The sequence below is a fragment of the Apium graveolens genome, chromosome 10 (assembly GCF_009905375.1).
Source record: "Apium graveolens cultivar Ventura chromosome 10, ASM990537v1, whole genome shotgun sequence".
In the NCBI taxonomy this organism is placed as follows: Eukaryota; Viridiplantae; Streptophyta; class Magnoliopsida; order Apiales; family Apiaceae; genus Apium; species Apium graveolens.
In genome coordinates, this window is record NC_133656.1 from 195,856,149 (window position 1) to 195,872,777 (window position 16,629).

Genomic DNA, 16,629 nt, shown 5'->3' on the forward strand with positions numbered 1-16,629 from the left:
CTTTCCAATGGTGCAAGGAATAGTGAAGCTTCCAGGATCTTTAAGCTTCGGAGGCAATTTCTGTTACAGCACAACACTACATTCCTCCGTGAGAGCAACAGTCTCTAAATCATCAAGCTTCACCTTCCTGGAGAGAATACCTTTCATGAACTTCGCGTAATTAGGCATTTTCTCAAGAGCTTCAGCGAAAGGTATGTTGATGTGAAGTTTCTTGAACACCTCCAGAAACTTTGCAAACTGCTTATCCAGTTTCTTCTTCTGCAGCCTCTTAGGAAAATGAGGTGGAGGATAGATCTATTTCTCCCCTGTATTACCCTCAGGAGGAGTGTGCTCAACAGTATTCTTCCTTGGTTCCACTTCTGCTTCCTTCTGCACTTCTTTTTCATCAGCCTCCACTTCAGAATCTGGAGTCTTAGCTTGTTCAGGATTCGTAACCTTACCAGACCTTAATGTGATTGCTTTAACATGCTCCTGAGCTTCCTTTTTACCTGGCACTTCAGTATCACTCGGAAGCGTGCCAGGTTGACGATTTAGTAATGCTTTAACAATTTTCCTAATATGATTCTCCAAGGTCTTGATAAAAATATCTTGGCTCTTGCACATGAGCCTCAACTTCTCCGATTCAGATTTTTCATTAGCTTGAGGTAACTGATGAAGTTGAAGTTGTTGTTTTGGGGCATATTGCGGTTGCTGAAAACCAAGAGAGTTATACTATCTTGCTGTATATGGCTGATAAGATTGTTGCTCCGTATTCCGATTGTTGCTCCAACTGAAGTTAGGATGATTGCGGTTATTCAGATGATAAGTGGCTGGAGCTTGTTGTTGTGATCTCTGAAAGTTGCTCACAAATTGAGCTGATTCGCTAGAAATAGCACACTGCTTAGTTTCATGTGCCCCCGCACAAAGCTCATAAACACTAGTGATCTGCTTAACTCCATAATTAGCCAAAGAGTCCACTTTCATCGTCAAAGCTTGAAGTTGAGCATCTATAGCAGTATCTTGATCCACTTCCAGAATTCCTGCTAACTTTCCTTGCAACATTCTTTGTGTAGGATTCTGGTATTCATTGGTTTCCATTAGCTCAATCAACTCATAAGCTTCATTGTAGCTTTTAGCCCATAAGGCTCCACCAGATGCTACATCGAGCATAGGTCTAGATTGTGCACCTAAACCATTGTAGAAACAGTTGACAATCATCCAATCAGGCATGTCATGGTGTGGGCACTTCCTTAGCATCTTCTTATATCGATCCCAAGCCTCACACAGAGATTCACCAGTTTGCTGAGCAAACTGAGTAAGAGCATTCCTGATTGCAGCCGTCTTCACCATAGGAAAGAATATAGTGAGAAACTTTTGAGCAAGATCCTCCCATTTGGTGATCGACCCTGGTGGTAGAGAATGTCACCAACACTTCGCTTTCTCCCTTGAGGAGAATGGGAATAGTTGCAGCTTGATAGCATCTTCAGACACATCGTTGAACTTGAAAGTGTCGCAGATTTTGATAAAATCCCTGATGTGCATGTTGGGGTCTTAGTAGGAGAACCCCCAAACTGAACTGAGTTCTGTATCATCTGAATCATGCTCTACTTGATCTCAAAAGTGTTAGCTGTGATGGCTGGCTTGATGATGCTTGACTGAATATTTATATCATTGATCTTAGGCTTCGAATAGTCCATCAAAGCCTTAGTATTATATGTTTGATCTCCCATCTCTAATAAAGGTGGTTCTTCTATTTTCTCTTCTTCAAAAACTTTTTCTTCGTCCTTAAAATCTTCCCTTCGCTCCTCTACAACTTCTTCCTCGTCTTTATCCAGAATTCTCCTACGAACTCGCAAACGCGTTTGCATAAATGATCGCTAGATTACCTGAAATATGACAAGAAAAAGAGTAGGTAAGTAACAATGTCCGAGTCAATGAACTTTAACAATCACTGATGATAAACACATAAACTAAAAGTTAACACTGCAGTACCCGGCAGAGGCGCCAAAAACTTATCAGGGCTAAACACGCGCTAATAATTCACGCAAGTATACACGTTTGCAAGTAATATAGAATTGTTTCTAGTTCGTTCCCACAGAGACTGGCTTTGGTTAACTATGTAATTTATGCACTTATGCACCGATAATATGGTTATTATCCAATGCTAAGACGATAACAAATATGAGGTTGATTATAACTATGAATTAATTAACAATTATAACTAAGAGAGCAAAGAGAGTTATATATTATATGAGACAAACATGGGATTCTAACTTTATTAAATACTTCATTCAATAGCCTTATTGTTCTTAAACCTTAGCATGCAATGGTGATGACACTAATCAGATAACACGAAACTGCTAAACGCCAACTTTCGTTGCACAAATAACATACTACCAGACATCCACAAAAGAGATAGAAGCTGAATAGACACCAATTATATTGAGACCCTATATGTCTATAGAATTTGACAACATAAAGGTTTAAAGCACAATTTATCTATCATGATTACATAGGGCAAGTAAGATGGTTAAAATTACCTACGAATCATGCATAACAATAACACATGAACCTATGCTAGCATGGTAAGTTCGAAATCCTTAAATTCACTGTCGCTTCATTAAAGATTAACACGCTATCTTATAAGTTCACGACTCTCATAAGACGACTAAGCACAACCAATACTAGGTTATCATACAATCACCACACACTAAGGCATCGAAATAATTTAACTAAAGAAATTTATAAGTAAATCCGCTAGAACCCCACGATAACGATTATCCCATAATCGGACTCATCATCAACGTGAGTTCCGATGAAAGCATGGTATAATAAACGTAGTCTTTATACTGAATAAATAACAAAATCAAGTACGAAATAAGAGTAAGGTTAACAAATAAGAAAACTAGCATCCAAGTTACAACTTTGAACAAAGATTCACATAAGATCTTCTTCGTCTTCGTTGAATCGTGCTAACACGGTCTTCTTACGGCTCTCCTTGTATTCTGGTACGTCTCTCTCTTGAAAACGTTCTTTATTTGAATATATATAGCAGCCCATGCAAGATAGAAGTCCTCCAATTGTAAATCGACTAGAATTAGGATTCTGTGATCCCGACCGGCGCGGGCGCGTGTTTCATCAGCGCGGGCGCGCTGGCTTTCTGACAAATTGGCGCGGCCGCGCGCTAGACCAGCGTGAGCACGTCGTGCTTCTGGAAAAACTTCTGATTTTCTTTAATTCCTGCTGCAATTGAGTTGGCTTCCCAAGCTTTATTCTTTGGATACCATCCTAACACCATATTAGCACCAAAACAATGCTAATTCACCTGATTCTTAGAATAATGCCTGAAATGCAAAAACACTAGAAAACACATTAAAACACCCACAAATTAAGTACAAATGCATCAATTCAAAGCGTAATAGAGCATTATAAAGTGTCATAAATTCCACTAAACACATGAACATATTAATGAACTTCTTTCAGTGACCTGTAAACAGACTTCAAGCCTTCTTCTAATCTTTTGATTCTTTGTATTTGTCATGTCTTCATTTCTTCCTGATTTCTTATGTAGATGTAGTATTATTTAACTGTCCTGTTCTAGTGTTGATCTAGTATTAAGTTATCACGTAACCATTCATACAACTACGCAGTCTCATAAATAGTACATTTTTTATAGATCTTCTTTTTGACATTATTTTTACGAAGATCAAGTACTTGTTCGAATATGAGTTCGAATCTTAGTTCTTTTTTCTCTTGTGAACTTTCTTTATAAGAGATCTCGTATTAGAGTTTAAGATGAAGTAGAGAAGTTAAGTACAAAAGTCAAATAAAAAGAACTCGGATAAGAAGCTAAAAGTTACCACTTTTGGAAAACGGTCGTAAAAGTTCGCCGAAAATATTTGCCGGAGGTTCGGCCGGATTTTGGTACTTTGGTTGAACTTGGGCAGCCCTTTGGGAGGCCGGAGAGTGGTAGTGGATTAGCTCACTTGGTGGGATGAAGTTTGGTTGGGTGAAGTTAAGCTTGAGTTTCAAAAACCTTGTAAATATGATCACCTTAAAAAATCCTAAATAAATATCATAAAAAATATGATAAATATATAAATATTATAAAATGCTGTCCTTCAAATTTTGGTCAACTTAGGTCAATGGTAACTAGGTCAAACGTGGTCAACTGTGAGACCAACTACCTCATTTTTTGTGCCCAAACAAAAATTCTCGAAATGTTACGAAATTTTTACTAAACTTTAAAAATACCATTTAAATGACCCATACCAAATTTTAAGTCATTTTAGCATGTTGAAGTATTTTATCTAAAATTAAAACGGTTTAGTCAGCATTTTCTTCCGAGTAAAAATACCATTGGTCTTGAAATGAAAAATATGGATCTTTTGACCAAATTTTTGAATTGAATAAATACTTAAATATATTTTCTAATATATAAAATAAATTTGGATGGTAATAAATATTTTTGAGTATTTTTCTCCGAGAAATGTAGATTTTACCAAACGGGAGAAAATTACCATAAGTATACATGGAATGGGTTATGAAAATAGATATTAATATTACAATCATGAATATTAATAAACTTTGAATGAAAACTCTTTTGATATATGTAGACATATATTTTGGAGCGTAGAGTAAGATATTTTGATATAACATGAGATCTCTAACGAATATTTCTGTAATATTCTTTATTCGAACTTGTTGCTTTATTGTTGTTGTAACAAAGATCTAAAAAATATCATGTCTTGATATTTATTCTTTGATCATATTGCCTTAGAAAGATATAGTTTTGATATTTTAAAAAAATGGAATATCTCTTTTATATTTATATATGTAATATAAATATATCTGAAAATAATTTTGCTAGTTTTACCATTTGGCTTTAATTTAAATCGATAATATTCATGTCCTAATGGAGAGGATCTACGTGTATTTAAATATTATGTTTAATCGTATAAATATCAAAATAAATAACATATCAAAGATATCCTTTCAAAGATATTGCAGTATCTTCATATGTGAATATGTCACATGTTTGTGATATTCCTTTGTGAGGATCCGACCGATATCCTCCATCTGCATAACCAACTAATTCCACTTTTGAGTCTTTAGAATAAAACAAACCAATGTCCATTATTTCTCGGAGATATCTAAATATTTGTTTCACACCAGTCCAATATCTTCGAGTTGGAGCAGAACTATGTCTAGTCAATAGGTTAACAGATAATGCAATATCAGGACGTGTACAATTGGCAAGGTACATTAGTGCTTCAATGGCACTAAGATATGGTACTTCTGGACCAAGAAGCTCTTCTCCCTTTTCTCTTGGGCGAAATGGATTCTTATGCTTTTTTAATGAACGCACCATCATAGGTGTACTAATATGATATGATTTTTCCATTATAAAATGTTTAAGGATCTTTTCGGTATAAGCTGGCTAGTGGACAAAGATTCCTTTAGATAAATGTTCAACTTGAAAACCAAGACAAAGTTTTGTTCTACCCAAGTCTTTTATTTCAAATTCTCTTTTCAAATATTCAGTCGTCTCATGAAGTTCATTTGGGGTTCCAATGATGTTTAAATCATCAACATAAACTGTAATGATTGTAAACCCCATTTTTGTCCTTTTAATAAAAAACACATGGATAAATTACATTATTGATATATCCATCTTTCAACAGATATGCACCGAGACGATTATACCACATGCGAGCTGATTATTTCAACCCGTAAAATGATCTTTGCAATTTGATCGAGCAAATTTCTCGGAGTCTTGAACCACATTCTCCGGGCATCTTTAAACCATTAGGAATTTTCATATAAATATCATTATCAAGTGATCCATATAAATAGGCAGTCACAATATCCATCAAATTCATTTGGAGCCCTTCTAGATTTGATAAACTTAGTAACAATCTAAGTGTAGTTGCATCCATGACCGGTGAACAAGTCTCTTTATAATCAATTTCCGGTCTTTGTGAGAAGCCTTGTGCAACAAGTCGTGCTTTATATCTCACAACCTCATTTTTCTCATTTCTTTTTCGCACAGATACCCATCTATAACCGACGGGTTTTATACGTGCAGGTGTTTGGATAATTGGTCAAAAAATTTGACGCTTTTCAAGAGATTTTAATTCAATCTCAATTGCATATTTCCATTTTGGCCAATCATTTCTTCTTTTACGTTCATAGATCGATCTAGGTTCACGATCCTCTATTTCCTCAATTATATCAAGCCTCTATTTCCTTAATAATATCTAGAGCGACTGCATATATAAATACATCATCCATAACAAAAAAATTTATGTTCCACCTCTTCCCTAAAATCATATAATTTATAGAGATCTCTTCGTTGTCAACAATTTCAGCTGTTTGATCATCTTTTGAAGATATCTCTTCATTGATCATTTCTATTTCTTTTATATTGATGTCATTTGATGTTCCATCTTCTTTGTTTAGTTTCCTTGTCTTTCTTGGATTTTTATCCTTGGATCCAACAGGTCTACCACACTTCTGGCGTGCTTTAGAATCATTTGCTAGCATGTTTTTATCCTCTTCATCAGAAAGTTTAATTTTACAAGGAACATTAACTGCTGGTATATGTGACTTTGTCACTGTCTTGACATCAGTGAATTTTTTAGGCAATCTATTTGCCACTTCTTGTAGGTAGATAATCTTTTGAACTTCAAGTTCACTTTGATATGTTTGAGGATCATAATGAGACATATGGATTGCATTACACAAAATTTCTTGTCTTTTTTATCCATATTTTTATAAAAAAAAATCAACGGACCGGGACCCCATCGGGACGTCAAAGCCCATTTTTAATGGTATTTTCATTTTTATAAAATTGTGGGACTTTCAAATATTTTATATTTTTATATTTTTGGAATATTCATAATTTTTAGGGAATTTTGACATAATTTTTGTATTTATTGGATTAAATATTATTCCCCCGTTAATTATCAATTTTGGACTACTTAATTTTATTAAATGATATAATTAGGCCCTAAATAGTTTTGGGGGTATTATTTTGTAATTTTAAATAAATTTTAATTATTATTTATTTTCATAAAATTCAGAAAAATATATCAAAATCAGAATTATTCTCCAAAATATTCAGGGTTAGGGATTATGTGTTTTTGACAAGCAAACTCAGATTTGAAGGTGTAATTAAATTCCAAATCACAAGTATTAGTATCCGTTTTGAAGCCCTTGATCTGTTCTATCCATTTCAACCATCAAAATCATCAAACGATTGGTAATTTTTTAATTCAAAATTTTAGGGTTTATGTTGAAATTTGGGGGTTTCTTATTTAGTGATTGTTGATTATTTTTGTTAATATGAACATGTTCCCTGTGATTATTAGAATCGCTTGGTGTATAAAATGTTGTTGTTTGATTACGATAAGTGTTAAGTCGAGTTAGAGGTTTTTATTTAGATTTTTAAATCGATTTCCTTGATTGTTGAATGATTGGTTGCTTATTGTGATTGCTGAGTTAGGTTGTATGCTTCATGAGCTTTGATTTGAGATATAAATCGTAATTTATGGTTGTCGATTGACGGATATCGTTAGTTGGCTGGAGTTCTTCGAGCTCGCCGACAGATGCTTCATTTTCTAGCCGAAGTTATTGAGTAATCGATCGTTTGCAATTGTTATTATATGTTCTGAGTTCCTGGATCGATGTGTGTGTTGTTTGCACTCAAAATCGAAGAAAACGTGATTGTTTTGGGCAACTTCGGGGTGTGGCCGGGGAAGTCGACCTTTGCCGGAATCTGCAGAAATCCGGCAGGTGTTCTTCTTGACCCGGTTGCAACTCGGTTTTCTTGTTAACTGACCCACCACCGATATGGTTTTTATCCATATTTCCTCAAAACAAAAACCTGAAAACTGTATCTGCTGAATTATTTTTAAAATAATTCAAAAAACATTTTTTATTTTATTATTTTTAAAATTTTCTTAAATTCAAAAATTAATTTGGTTAATTATTTTTAAATAATTAATTGAATTATTTTAATTTCAAAAATTATTTTGTTTTATTATTTTCAAATATCCAAATTTGATTTAATTATTTATAATTTATTTTAATTAATTATTTATGGATTCATTTAGTTGATTAATTCATTTAATCAATTTATTTTATCAATAAATAGTTAAATAAAATGTAATTATTTATAATTAAGTCAAATAATATTCTAAAAATTATTTTGAGTTTTTAAAAATATAAAAAGGTATTGAATATTCAATTAATATTATTATTAATTGAATTATTCTTATTCTATTCGTAATAAATAGACCGTTCATCCGCTTAATACGAAACGAAAGCATCTAGACTCAGAAAAATATTCCGCTTCGAATAAAAATACTTTCGAGACATAATTTTTTTGTATCGAAAGGTTTGAGTCAGTTATTGATCGATAAATCATATTTTTGACCCGATTTTGATTTCAAAGATACCGAACTCTATCCTTTGACGATCTGTCTTACGTGTTACATGAATTATGTGGTTACGTGCTATGTGAAGCATGTTTATCTGTTTTAACAGTTTAAATGCCATGATAGATATAAACGATCGGGTAGACGTCGAGACGTATAGTTACGTCGGTTGAGTTTGTTTAGTTAATTGAAATAGTACTTTTGTTTATAGAATCGAGTGGCAAGGAGTGCAGTCAGGTGTTAGACTGAGTTGGTAGCCAGCAATTATAAGCTAAGGTTATAGTGAAGAATTATTATGCATACCAGGCAAGCATCCCTATAATATTGTAATTTTAGAATAGTTTAATATTTTACATATCAAACTGCTTAATTATGAATATGCAAGTTTTCCCACACTATTCTAATTCCGGAATATTTTATTGTTTTACATATTCAAAATATTAAATTTGTATATAAATATTCTCATGATGCATTACATATAGACAGTCAGTGATTTATTGAAATCATTTTATCCAAGTAATTGTTCAGCTAGAACGAATCTTTTATTTGATATATAGTGAATAACTATGCTATCCAGATATATTCTATACAATGGAACTTTGTTATGAGATTAGCGAATAACTATTTTTCTAGTTATCTCGCCATCAGTTGCTGCGGTTACTCCGGGCCATGTGAAATGGGGAGTTATGTTGTTAAGGATGTCGTTTGATTCGGCTCCTTTAAGTTAAAAATATTTTTATTGATTGGATGGTTACGTAAGAGGTCATGGTGGCGGTCTAGTTTGAGCTTTATATTATACTTGATTATAATACCTTGCTAGGTCAATGTGTGTCTTGGGTGCCCCTTTGTTTAGTTGTCTATGCTTAGGCATATCGTCGTTGCTCAGCTGCTGATCATCAGCGGCAACACACCGTCGTTCGAGGATTTCAAGCTAAAAAATATGAAAAGTGTTGTTTATCATTAAAGCTTATATTAGCTTTTGGTTTTACCCAGATATTGTTGTTCAGTTTTATTCTTCGAATATATTGTTGTTGTTGCTTTAATCATAATTATATACTGCTTGTTGAGCATTTCATTCGCTCATACTTGTTTATTATTCAGATCTTTGAACTAAGCCAGAGCAGGTCTGAGTTCCAGGTTTTGATCAGGATTTCTTTGCTTGTAATTAGTTTTTGGTGTGCCTTCCAGGTTGACTGTTTTGAAACGATTAACTAGTCTAGTGGGTTGTAATAAAATTTGAATAGTTTGTAAAACTAAATAGACTTATGAGTTGTAATAACTTATGGTTTGTAGTAGTGCCTGTTTCATACTATAACTTGTGCTTGATCCAGTTGCATGCAGAGGTCATATTATTATTATTTTTATTCCGTTATGCATATTATAATATTGTCTATCAGTTAGTGACTCCCAAATATAGATCCCGGATTTGAAGGGCGTCACATCTTGCCTTATTTAAATCATCATACCATTATCTCATTATACTGTCTCCTTTATGCTACTTGTATCATTCCTAAATCTGTTGTATTAAAGTTATAATCTGCATACTATGTTGTTGTTAATCTCTGTAACATGCCTTAAAGTATTTTTTATAGGGGGAGCAATTGTTCTTCTTGTCATCATCATAAAAGGAGGAGAATGTTGGCATACAGGTTTATGATGATAGAACTTCCTGGACACCATCCGAGAACAATGCAACAAAGTCGTCGAGATTGCAGATTATAAGACATAGTCTTTGTAGGTGATAGAGTTTGTTGTAACTTCTAATGACTGGATAAACATTCATTCAAAAATAAATTCTTTCTGGATAAACCTATTTTGAACTTTTCAACACTTATCTTTATTTAGGTTTATCATCTTAACAAATTAACGGTTTATCCTCAAAGAATTATTCAAATATTTTTTCAAACAATATGTTCAACAAACATTAACTTATCTCTTGTTTGAAAAAACTAATCTGTTAGATTTGTGCTTATAAATACAACTCCAGTTTTCAGATTTGAGGCTAATGTTTTTCACGATCTATCCATACACTTTCTATAAACCTTTCTTGTATATATCTCTTTAATATCCAGTCAAATAAGAAGCTAGTTTGAGTTGTAAACTTTCGTTGTTATTCACATCGTGTATTTATATCAACTTGTGTCGGGTTGTGGTAAGGTTTTGATTTCAAAGGATTAGCCAAGTTAGCCAGTGGGCTAGGTGGTAGTAGTAGTGCTAGGTAGCAAGTGTGCTAGGAAAAAGGTTTTTTCGTGGCTATCCATTTGTAATCAAGAAAGATTGTAAGTTCTTTTATTGAAGTTGATAAAATACATTCTCTATGTTGGTTGGCATGATGACTTGGATGTAGGCCATGGACTAGGAGTAGGGGCCGAACCAAAAGAAAATTCTTGGTGTTTTGCATTGCTTTTATTTCTGTTTATTACTGCTTTACATTTCAGAAGTTTATAGTTCAATTGATCGAGTCTGCCTCATTGATGAAAGGGTCTGTCCCATTTACAAAAAAGATTGTCTTATTCGTTGTTACATCATATTTTCGAATATTTAGATTGTGCCTTTAAATTTCATTTGGTATCAGAGCTAAGGTTGTAATGGTCCATGACAATTTCATACGGGCTTCTAGAATGGACCTAAGAAGCATGTGGGCTATCCCAGGATGGGCTTAAGGGGGAGGCAGACAGGACGTCCAGTATGGGCATAGGGAAGCAGATAGCAGATGGACTTTCAGTATGGGTTAAGGGGGAGTCTGATCACCTTGAAGGAGGCAGATTCGACAAGTGTCGAGTCCGATGTATGAAAGGGAGATTGTTAGGAGTTGTCCCACAATATTTGTGGTTGGGGTCAGAATGCTTATATAAGAAACCAGTTAACTCCAATTAATAACAGATTTTTTGAAATGTGCCCAAAATTAAATTTGCGCTTATTTTGGGACCAAAATGGACAGTGTCATACAAATGTAGAGTTAAGCCCAACTATATGGTATGTAGTACATAAAAATGAAACAAAACATAATTCGTGTATGAGCCCTCTAGCTGCTGCTTACGATTAGGCAGTCTTACAGCGATGGGCAGATTTGACGAGGAATAAGTTGCTAGTGATAGAAAAGAAATTGACCAATTTTTAGCTAAGAGGACTTTTACAAAGCCAAAACCGGATCAGTTGGCATGAAACACTAATGGAGGACAATATTTTAGAAAGACAATTATAATATAAAAATAAAAGATTAATAGATTCTTAAAAATAAAATTCATATTTATTTTTTAAAAAAATATGTATAACTAGAGCTCTGAATAATGTTTGTATTACAACGTTTATACAAGAACATGAACCCAAATGAATTAATTAAGGCCAATAACAACTGGAATTTATTATAAATATATTAATATAATTAATTAATAAATTACTGGTTCCACATATATAATGCACAAACAAAATTTTTTAATACTCTCTAATTTAAATATATATAAATTTATAAAAAATATATATAAAAACATATTTGACTCTCATTCCTCATTTAACACCCATTTCTATATAGAAAAACATAAAACACCTAAAAATAACACACCATCTATATCAATTTGTACGAAAGAGTCAATATTTTATGCTGTTGTCTAAGAAAACACTAATATCAATTACAATCACCCGAGTGGAAGAAATAATGAATTAATTTGTGGTTACAAATTATAATATTTTTATTTTTGAGATATTAAAAAAAAGAATTATAGCACCGACAAAACGGGGATATTGAAGAAGTAACAAAGAATTTTGTACCCTTAAAACAGTACCGATTAACAGAGACTTGAAATGACCTGTTCTTCAATGAATTGTAGGATTATTCTTTCTCATTTCCTTTTTTATATCAGATGTGACTTCGGAAGTATTAGTTAAATTTCGTCGTTAAGACGGGGGATTTTCAAGTTGCAAGTGACTATAATATCTTGACAGTGTAGGACGAGACTCCGACAACAAAAATCGCACCAGGATTCGAATTTAGCTAGGGCCACGTAGGGACTGAGTTAAAATTAACATGATTTATTCTCAAAGGATTATACATTTGAGCTTCAAAACCAAATTTTCTTCATTTTAATGCCTCGTCCACAAATCTAATGAGCCCCGGGACATTTTTTGCATATTCAAATTCAAGATTAACGCGTGGATTTGGCAATTGGCAAAATTTAAAATAATTAGTTACTTACGAATTAAAATTACCTTTTTCTTTTTATTTGTCAGGACGAATTAAAGTTAATTAACCTCTGTTTGAGATTTATGTTAAAAATTATTATACTGTTAGAAAAAGTACTGGAGAAAAAAATAATGTTAAAAAATCAGACACTGTTTGGTAATATTTTTTTAATTTGTATATATTTTGATGTAAAAAATTATAAATAATAATAATTTTGACGAGGTTCGATGCCAAAATCAGCATCTGCCTACCACAAAAACTGAAAAATGGCTTTTTCGAAAAGAATGAGGGGTCTTTCTTTTTCTTACGACAGCTTTTACATAAAAAACACTTTTCCAAAAAACGGATTTTTAATTTTATCAAACAGTTTTTTAGCTGTTTTAAGGCGAAAAATTGCAACAACAATGTCAAACACACCCTTAAATGAATAAGTAAGCAAATATTTTAAGTAAAAATTTGTTTGGCTATTTTTTATTGTAGATGGCAAATGAGTTATTAAAATTAAGAATAAAAAATAAATTTGATGGTTATCAATTTAAATAATAATATCAGTTTTTGTTAAATAAAAAATAAAAGAAGAAATTCAAAAAGTATTTGTTTTAAGCTGTTATTTTTTGTAACAGCCCGCACTTCCGGACTATTAATTTTAAATTGAAACTAATATAAAATACACTTTAATCCAAAAGTCTATTACAAAGATTATGATTACAAAAGCGCAGCTAAAAGCGGAAGTCCAAAGGTCAATCTACTCCCATTCTAAGTTCTCGAACACCAATGCTATCCAACTCGAAATCTTAGACGAAACCTGAAATTGAAAGGGGTGAGCTACAAAACCCAGCAAGAAAACAATTGATTCAACTAGTAGGCCAAGTAACATGAACACATATAACAAAATACGATAATCTATACAATACGATGTACAATATACGAAACAAACACTTTCGATACACATTTTTATTCTTATTCGATACACATAACACATAAACAACAATAATTCAAAATCCATAATTCATGCCACGACCACTACAACCAGGTGATAACGGTCCTAAATTTTCACAAAACTGTCCCTACAATCCGGTGACTACGGTCCTAAGTTCTTATTCGATATTTTCACAAACCATGGCACAAATCAAAGATCTCAAATTATCGTCTAGACATCACATATACACAACAATACATATACTGTAACACATCATACTTTCAAATATATAATCACTTAGATCAAATTTTGATAATCAAATATACACACATAATACACAATTTTGAAAAACACTAGTAATATCGATCGAAAACTTACCTCAAAACCTGACCAGATATGAAATTAGCCTTTTTGGCCCTCTAAACGACGTTATCTTGAAAAACATGAAACACGGAAGTTGAAGATAACGAAAAGACCTCTCCGAAAAGTCCAGAATTACTGAATTCTGACTTACAATGAATTTTCTACGAATTTTAAAAGACTGCTTATTTTTGCTGAGAAGAACCCTACAAATTTTTATATTAAAAATGAGGAAGACGAATATGGTGTATTTATAACGATACCAAACCCTATATCTTAACCTACAAGTTATCCATATTAGAATCTGATCCAAATTTTAGGCTCAATAGTTTAACCCAATTTTAAATCATAGTCCTTATCTAATTTTAATCCTTTTATTCTGTTATTATATTATTAATCTAATTCTAAAAATTACGGGATATTACATTTTTAGTATCAAAGCCTTTGTCTTTTTGTTTGTCAAAATAAAATCTTATCTTTTTGAGGAATATTTTAAAAGTAATGTCACTTTTGCAAAGTGTTCAACTACCTTAATTTAATTGCTACGAAACACCGAATATATTAGGGTTATTTTATTCAATTAATATAATTAAAGGGATGAGAACTTTCGTCAGGTCTTTCTTACGGACGGTAACAAGATTATTTATATCAAAAATTACAAAATAGTACTTACAGAAGTCCACGAAAATAAATATATTATAATTTACTCCAATATTGGAAAAAAACACTAACTTTCGGTTATTCTTAACAATAAAGTATGTAGTAACCTTACTTTTACAAAAATATTCTGGAGAGGGTCTATTAATTAGGCCAGGGTTAGACAAAGTCCCACTATTAATTGAATATGAACCACAGTGCGTCCACTGATATCTGTTCTTATTGTAAGAGCTAGATATATTGGATATAATCGATTTTCTCTAAAAAATGTCACTAGTTAGTGAAACAAACTTCACCTCTTTTCTACTGATGAATATGTTACTCATCCCCGAAAAATTGTGCAGAATGATGCATCATGGTCTCGGAACTAGAAACGCCTGCATTTTCTATGAAGAGAGGTGCAGCATGATGCATCATGGTCTCGGAGCTAGAAAAGCCTGCATTTTCCATGATCATGTATTCAGCGGATGGGCTTGCTCTTGTCACTATATCTTCTTGACCGTCTTGCTGTTCGTCTACTGCCTCGATTATTGCTGTTCCCAGTGGTCGTCGATCAAATGCTCGAAATGTGCCGGATATCACGTATACTCGACATACACTCATCTCATGTCTCAACTGCATACAAACAAATTAAAGAGTATTTGTAATTAGTTGATTCAAGTTAGGATTTCAAATGAGCAAGATGTAAGACGACGGACTGTTGATTACGTGATTTAAGCTAGCTACAAGGAGAACTTGCGCAAACACAAACGTAGGTTAGGAATCATGCATGTTGCTAATGAAGTGTTTAGTGATGGTTTTACATCCAATTGGCTCATAATTATCTGATTAACAAAACATATTTCGTATAGGAGCTGCTAGCTACATGTGATTAGGCAGCCTTATGGCGATGAGTAAAAATTACGAAGAACAAGATTGCAAGTTCTGAAACAAATTGACGAGGGACTTTTACGAAGACAAAACATAACTAATTAGCTGGCACTCATTTCTGTTCGGAGACTCGGAAAGTACTAGAAGAAAAATAACGAAAGTGAAAGAATTTTACCCTCGGAGCAGCACTAGTAGAGGGACCGGTAATAATTTGTTCTTCGATGGCTTTATATTCATTCATCTTCCACCTGGTTTTTAGGCCCAACGGAGCTTTTCCTGTGTAATAAACCATAGTTTTCTTAACTCCAATCACTCTGTTGGTAGAAGAATAAACATAACTCGGTGATCCAGTAGCTTTCCAGTATCCAGAAGCAGTGGTTCGATTAGTCCTTCCTCCTCGCGCCTCTCTTTCGTTCATTGGTACGAAAAAGAACCATTGTTCCTTGTCCTCCTTGCACAATTCTCCCGAATAATCTGAACCATTTCACATAACTTCAATAACATGAACAAAAAACAACACAAACATGCACACATAAAACACACACCCTTACTTGGTAGTTGCGAGGGTTCGATCTCGTAAATGTCGACGACAGGGATGACTCTATTAAGATCGGCTTGGGCGTATCCTTGAAGGGTGTGGCTAAGATAGAACGAAACAAGTTCTTCTTCCGTGGGATAGAAGCGAAAGCCCGGTGGATATGTTTCCATCACTAATTTCTTTTGTTAGGAGCTTTTGAGAATATTCAAATGTGTAGCTGTAAAGTTAATACGGTACTAGTTTGTCTATTTTTGTTGTTATTTATATAGACAGGAATTACTGATATAACTAGACAGATATATGTAGAGGATAATGATGTTACCAACCGAGCGAGTGAAGAAAAATTATACGAGAGGTTGTGAAAATTTTCCACATACACGCGGGCTTTGATGACGTATATGGAATGTATGCATATCTTGAAATAGTCAAATTTATTTTCCTTTGTGCTTCTCTATAATAAATTTGTAGCACCGATCCTTGTGTTTCATTCTGTGGGGTTCATTTCAGATGGAAGTCCGGCTTAATTCAACCAGAAAACCTATATAATTAAGTTTAAGAAATCGTGAAGTTTTTTTTAAAATTTTAATTATTACCATTTTCATTTTTTAAATGAATCTCTAAGACTCTGAAGAATTAATGAAAAAAATTTAAATATTCTCTAATATCTCGATCCCCCATCGAGACA

General features: G+C 33.2%; 2 protein-coding genes and 1 non-coding gene across 4 annotated transcripts; 1 reads left to right on the plus strand and 2 right to left on the minus strand.

Annotated features, from left to right (window-relative positions):
• Positions 1–1,207: 1,207 nt before the first annotated feature.
• On the plus strand, positions 1,208–1,314 carry LOC141694574 (small nucleolar RNA R71). The gene has a single exon (XR_012563864.1). It is a non-coding gene; the product is annotated as a small nucleolar RNA R71 (small nucleolar RNA).
• Positions 1,315–4,960: 3,646 nt separating this feature from the next.
• On the minus strand, positions 4,961–5,350 carry LOC141691548 (secreted RxLR effector protein 161-like). The gene has a single exon (XM_074496278.1). It carries the CDS (start codon positions 5,348–5,350, stop codon positions 4,961–4,963), a length of 390 nt encoding a protein of 129 aa, XP_074352379.1.
• A 7,930-nt stretch (positions 5,351–13,280) lies between these two features.
• LOC141689152 (NAC domain-containing protein 90) lies at positions 13,281–16,212 on the minus strand. 2 transcript variants are annotated; one of them, XM_074493337.1, is made up of 4 exons: positions 15,958–16,212; positions 15,582–15,880; positions 14,833–15,151; positions 13,281–13,405 (listed from the first exon to the last, which is right to left on the minus strand). In XM_074493337.1, the coding sequence occupies exons 1-3, from the start codon at positions 16,112–16,114 to the stop codon at positions 14,855–14,857; spliced, it is 753 nt and encodes a 250-aa protein (XP_074349438.1). In that variant the 5' UTR covers positions 16,115–16,212; the 3' UTR covers positions 13,281–13,405; positions 14,833–14,854. The 2 variants fall into 2 exon arrangements, with proteins under 2 accessions (XP_074349438.1, XP_074349437.1); XM_074493336.1 differs by lacking the exon at positions 13,281–13,405 and having other exon boundaries at positions 14,612–15,151; positions 15,958–16,211.
• Positions 16,213–16,629: the final 417 nt, after the last annotated feature.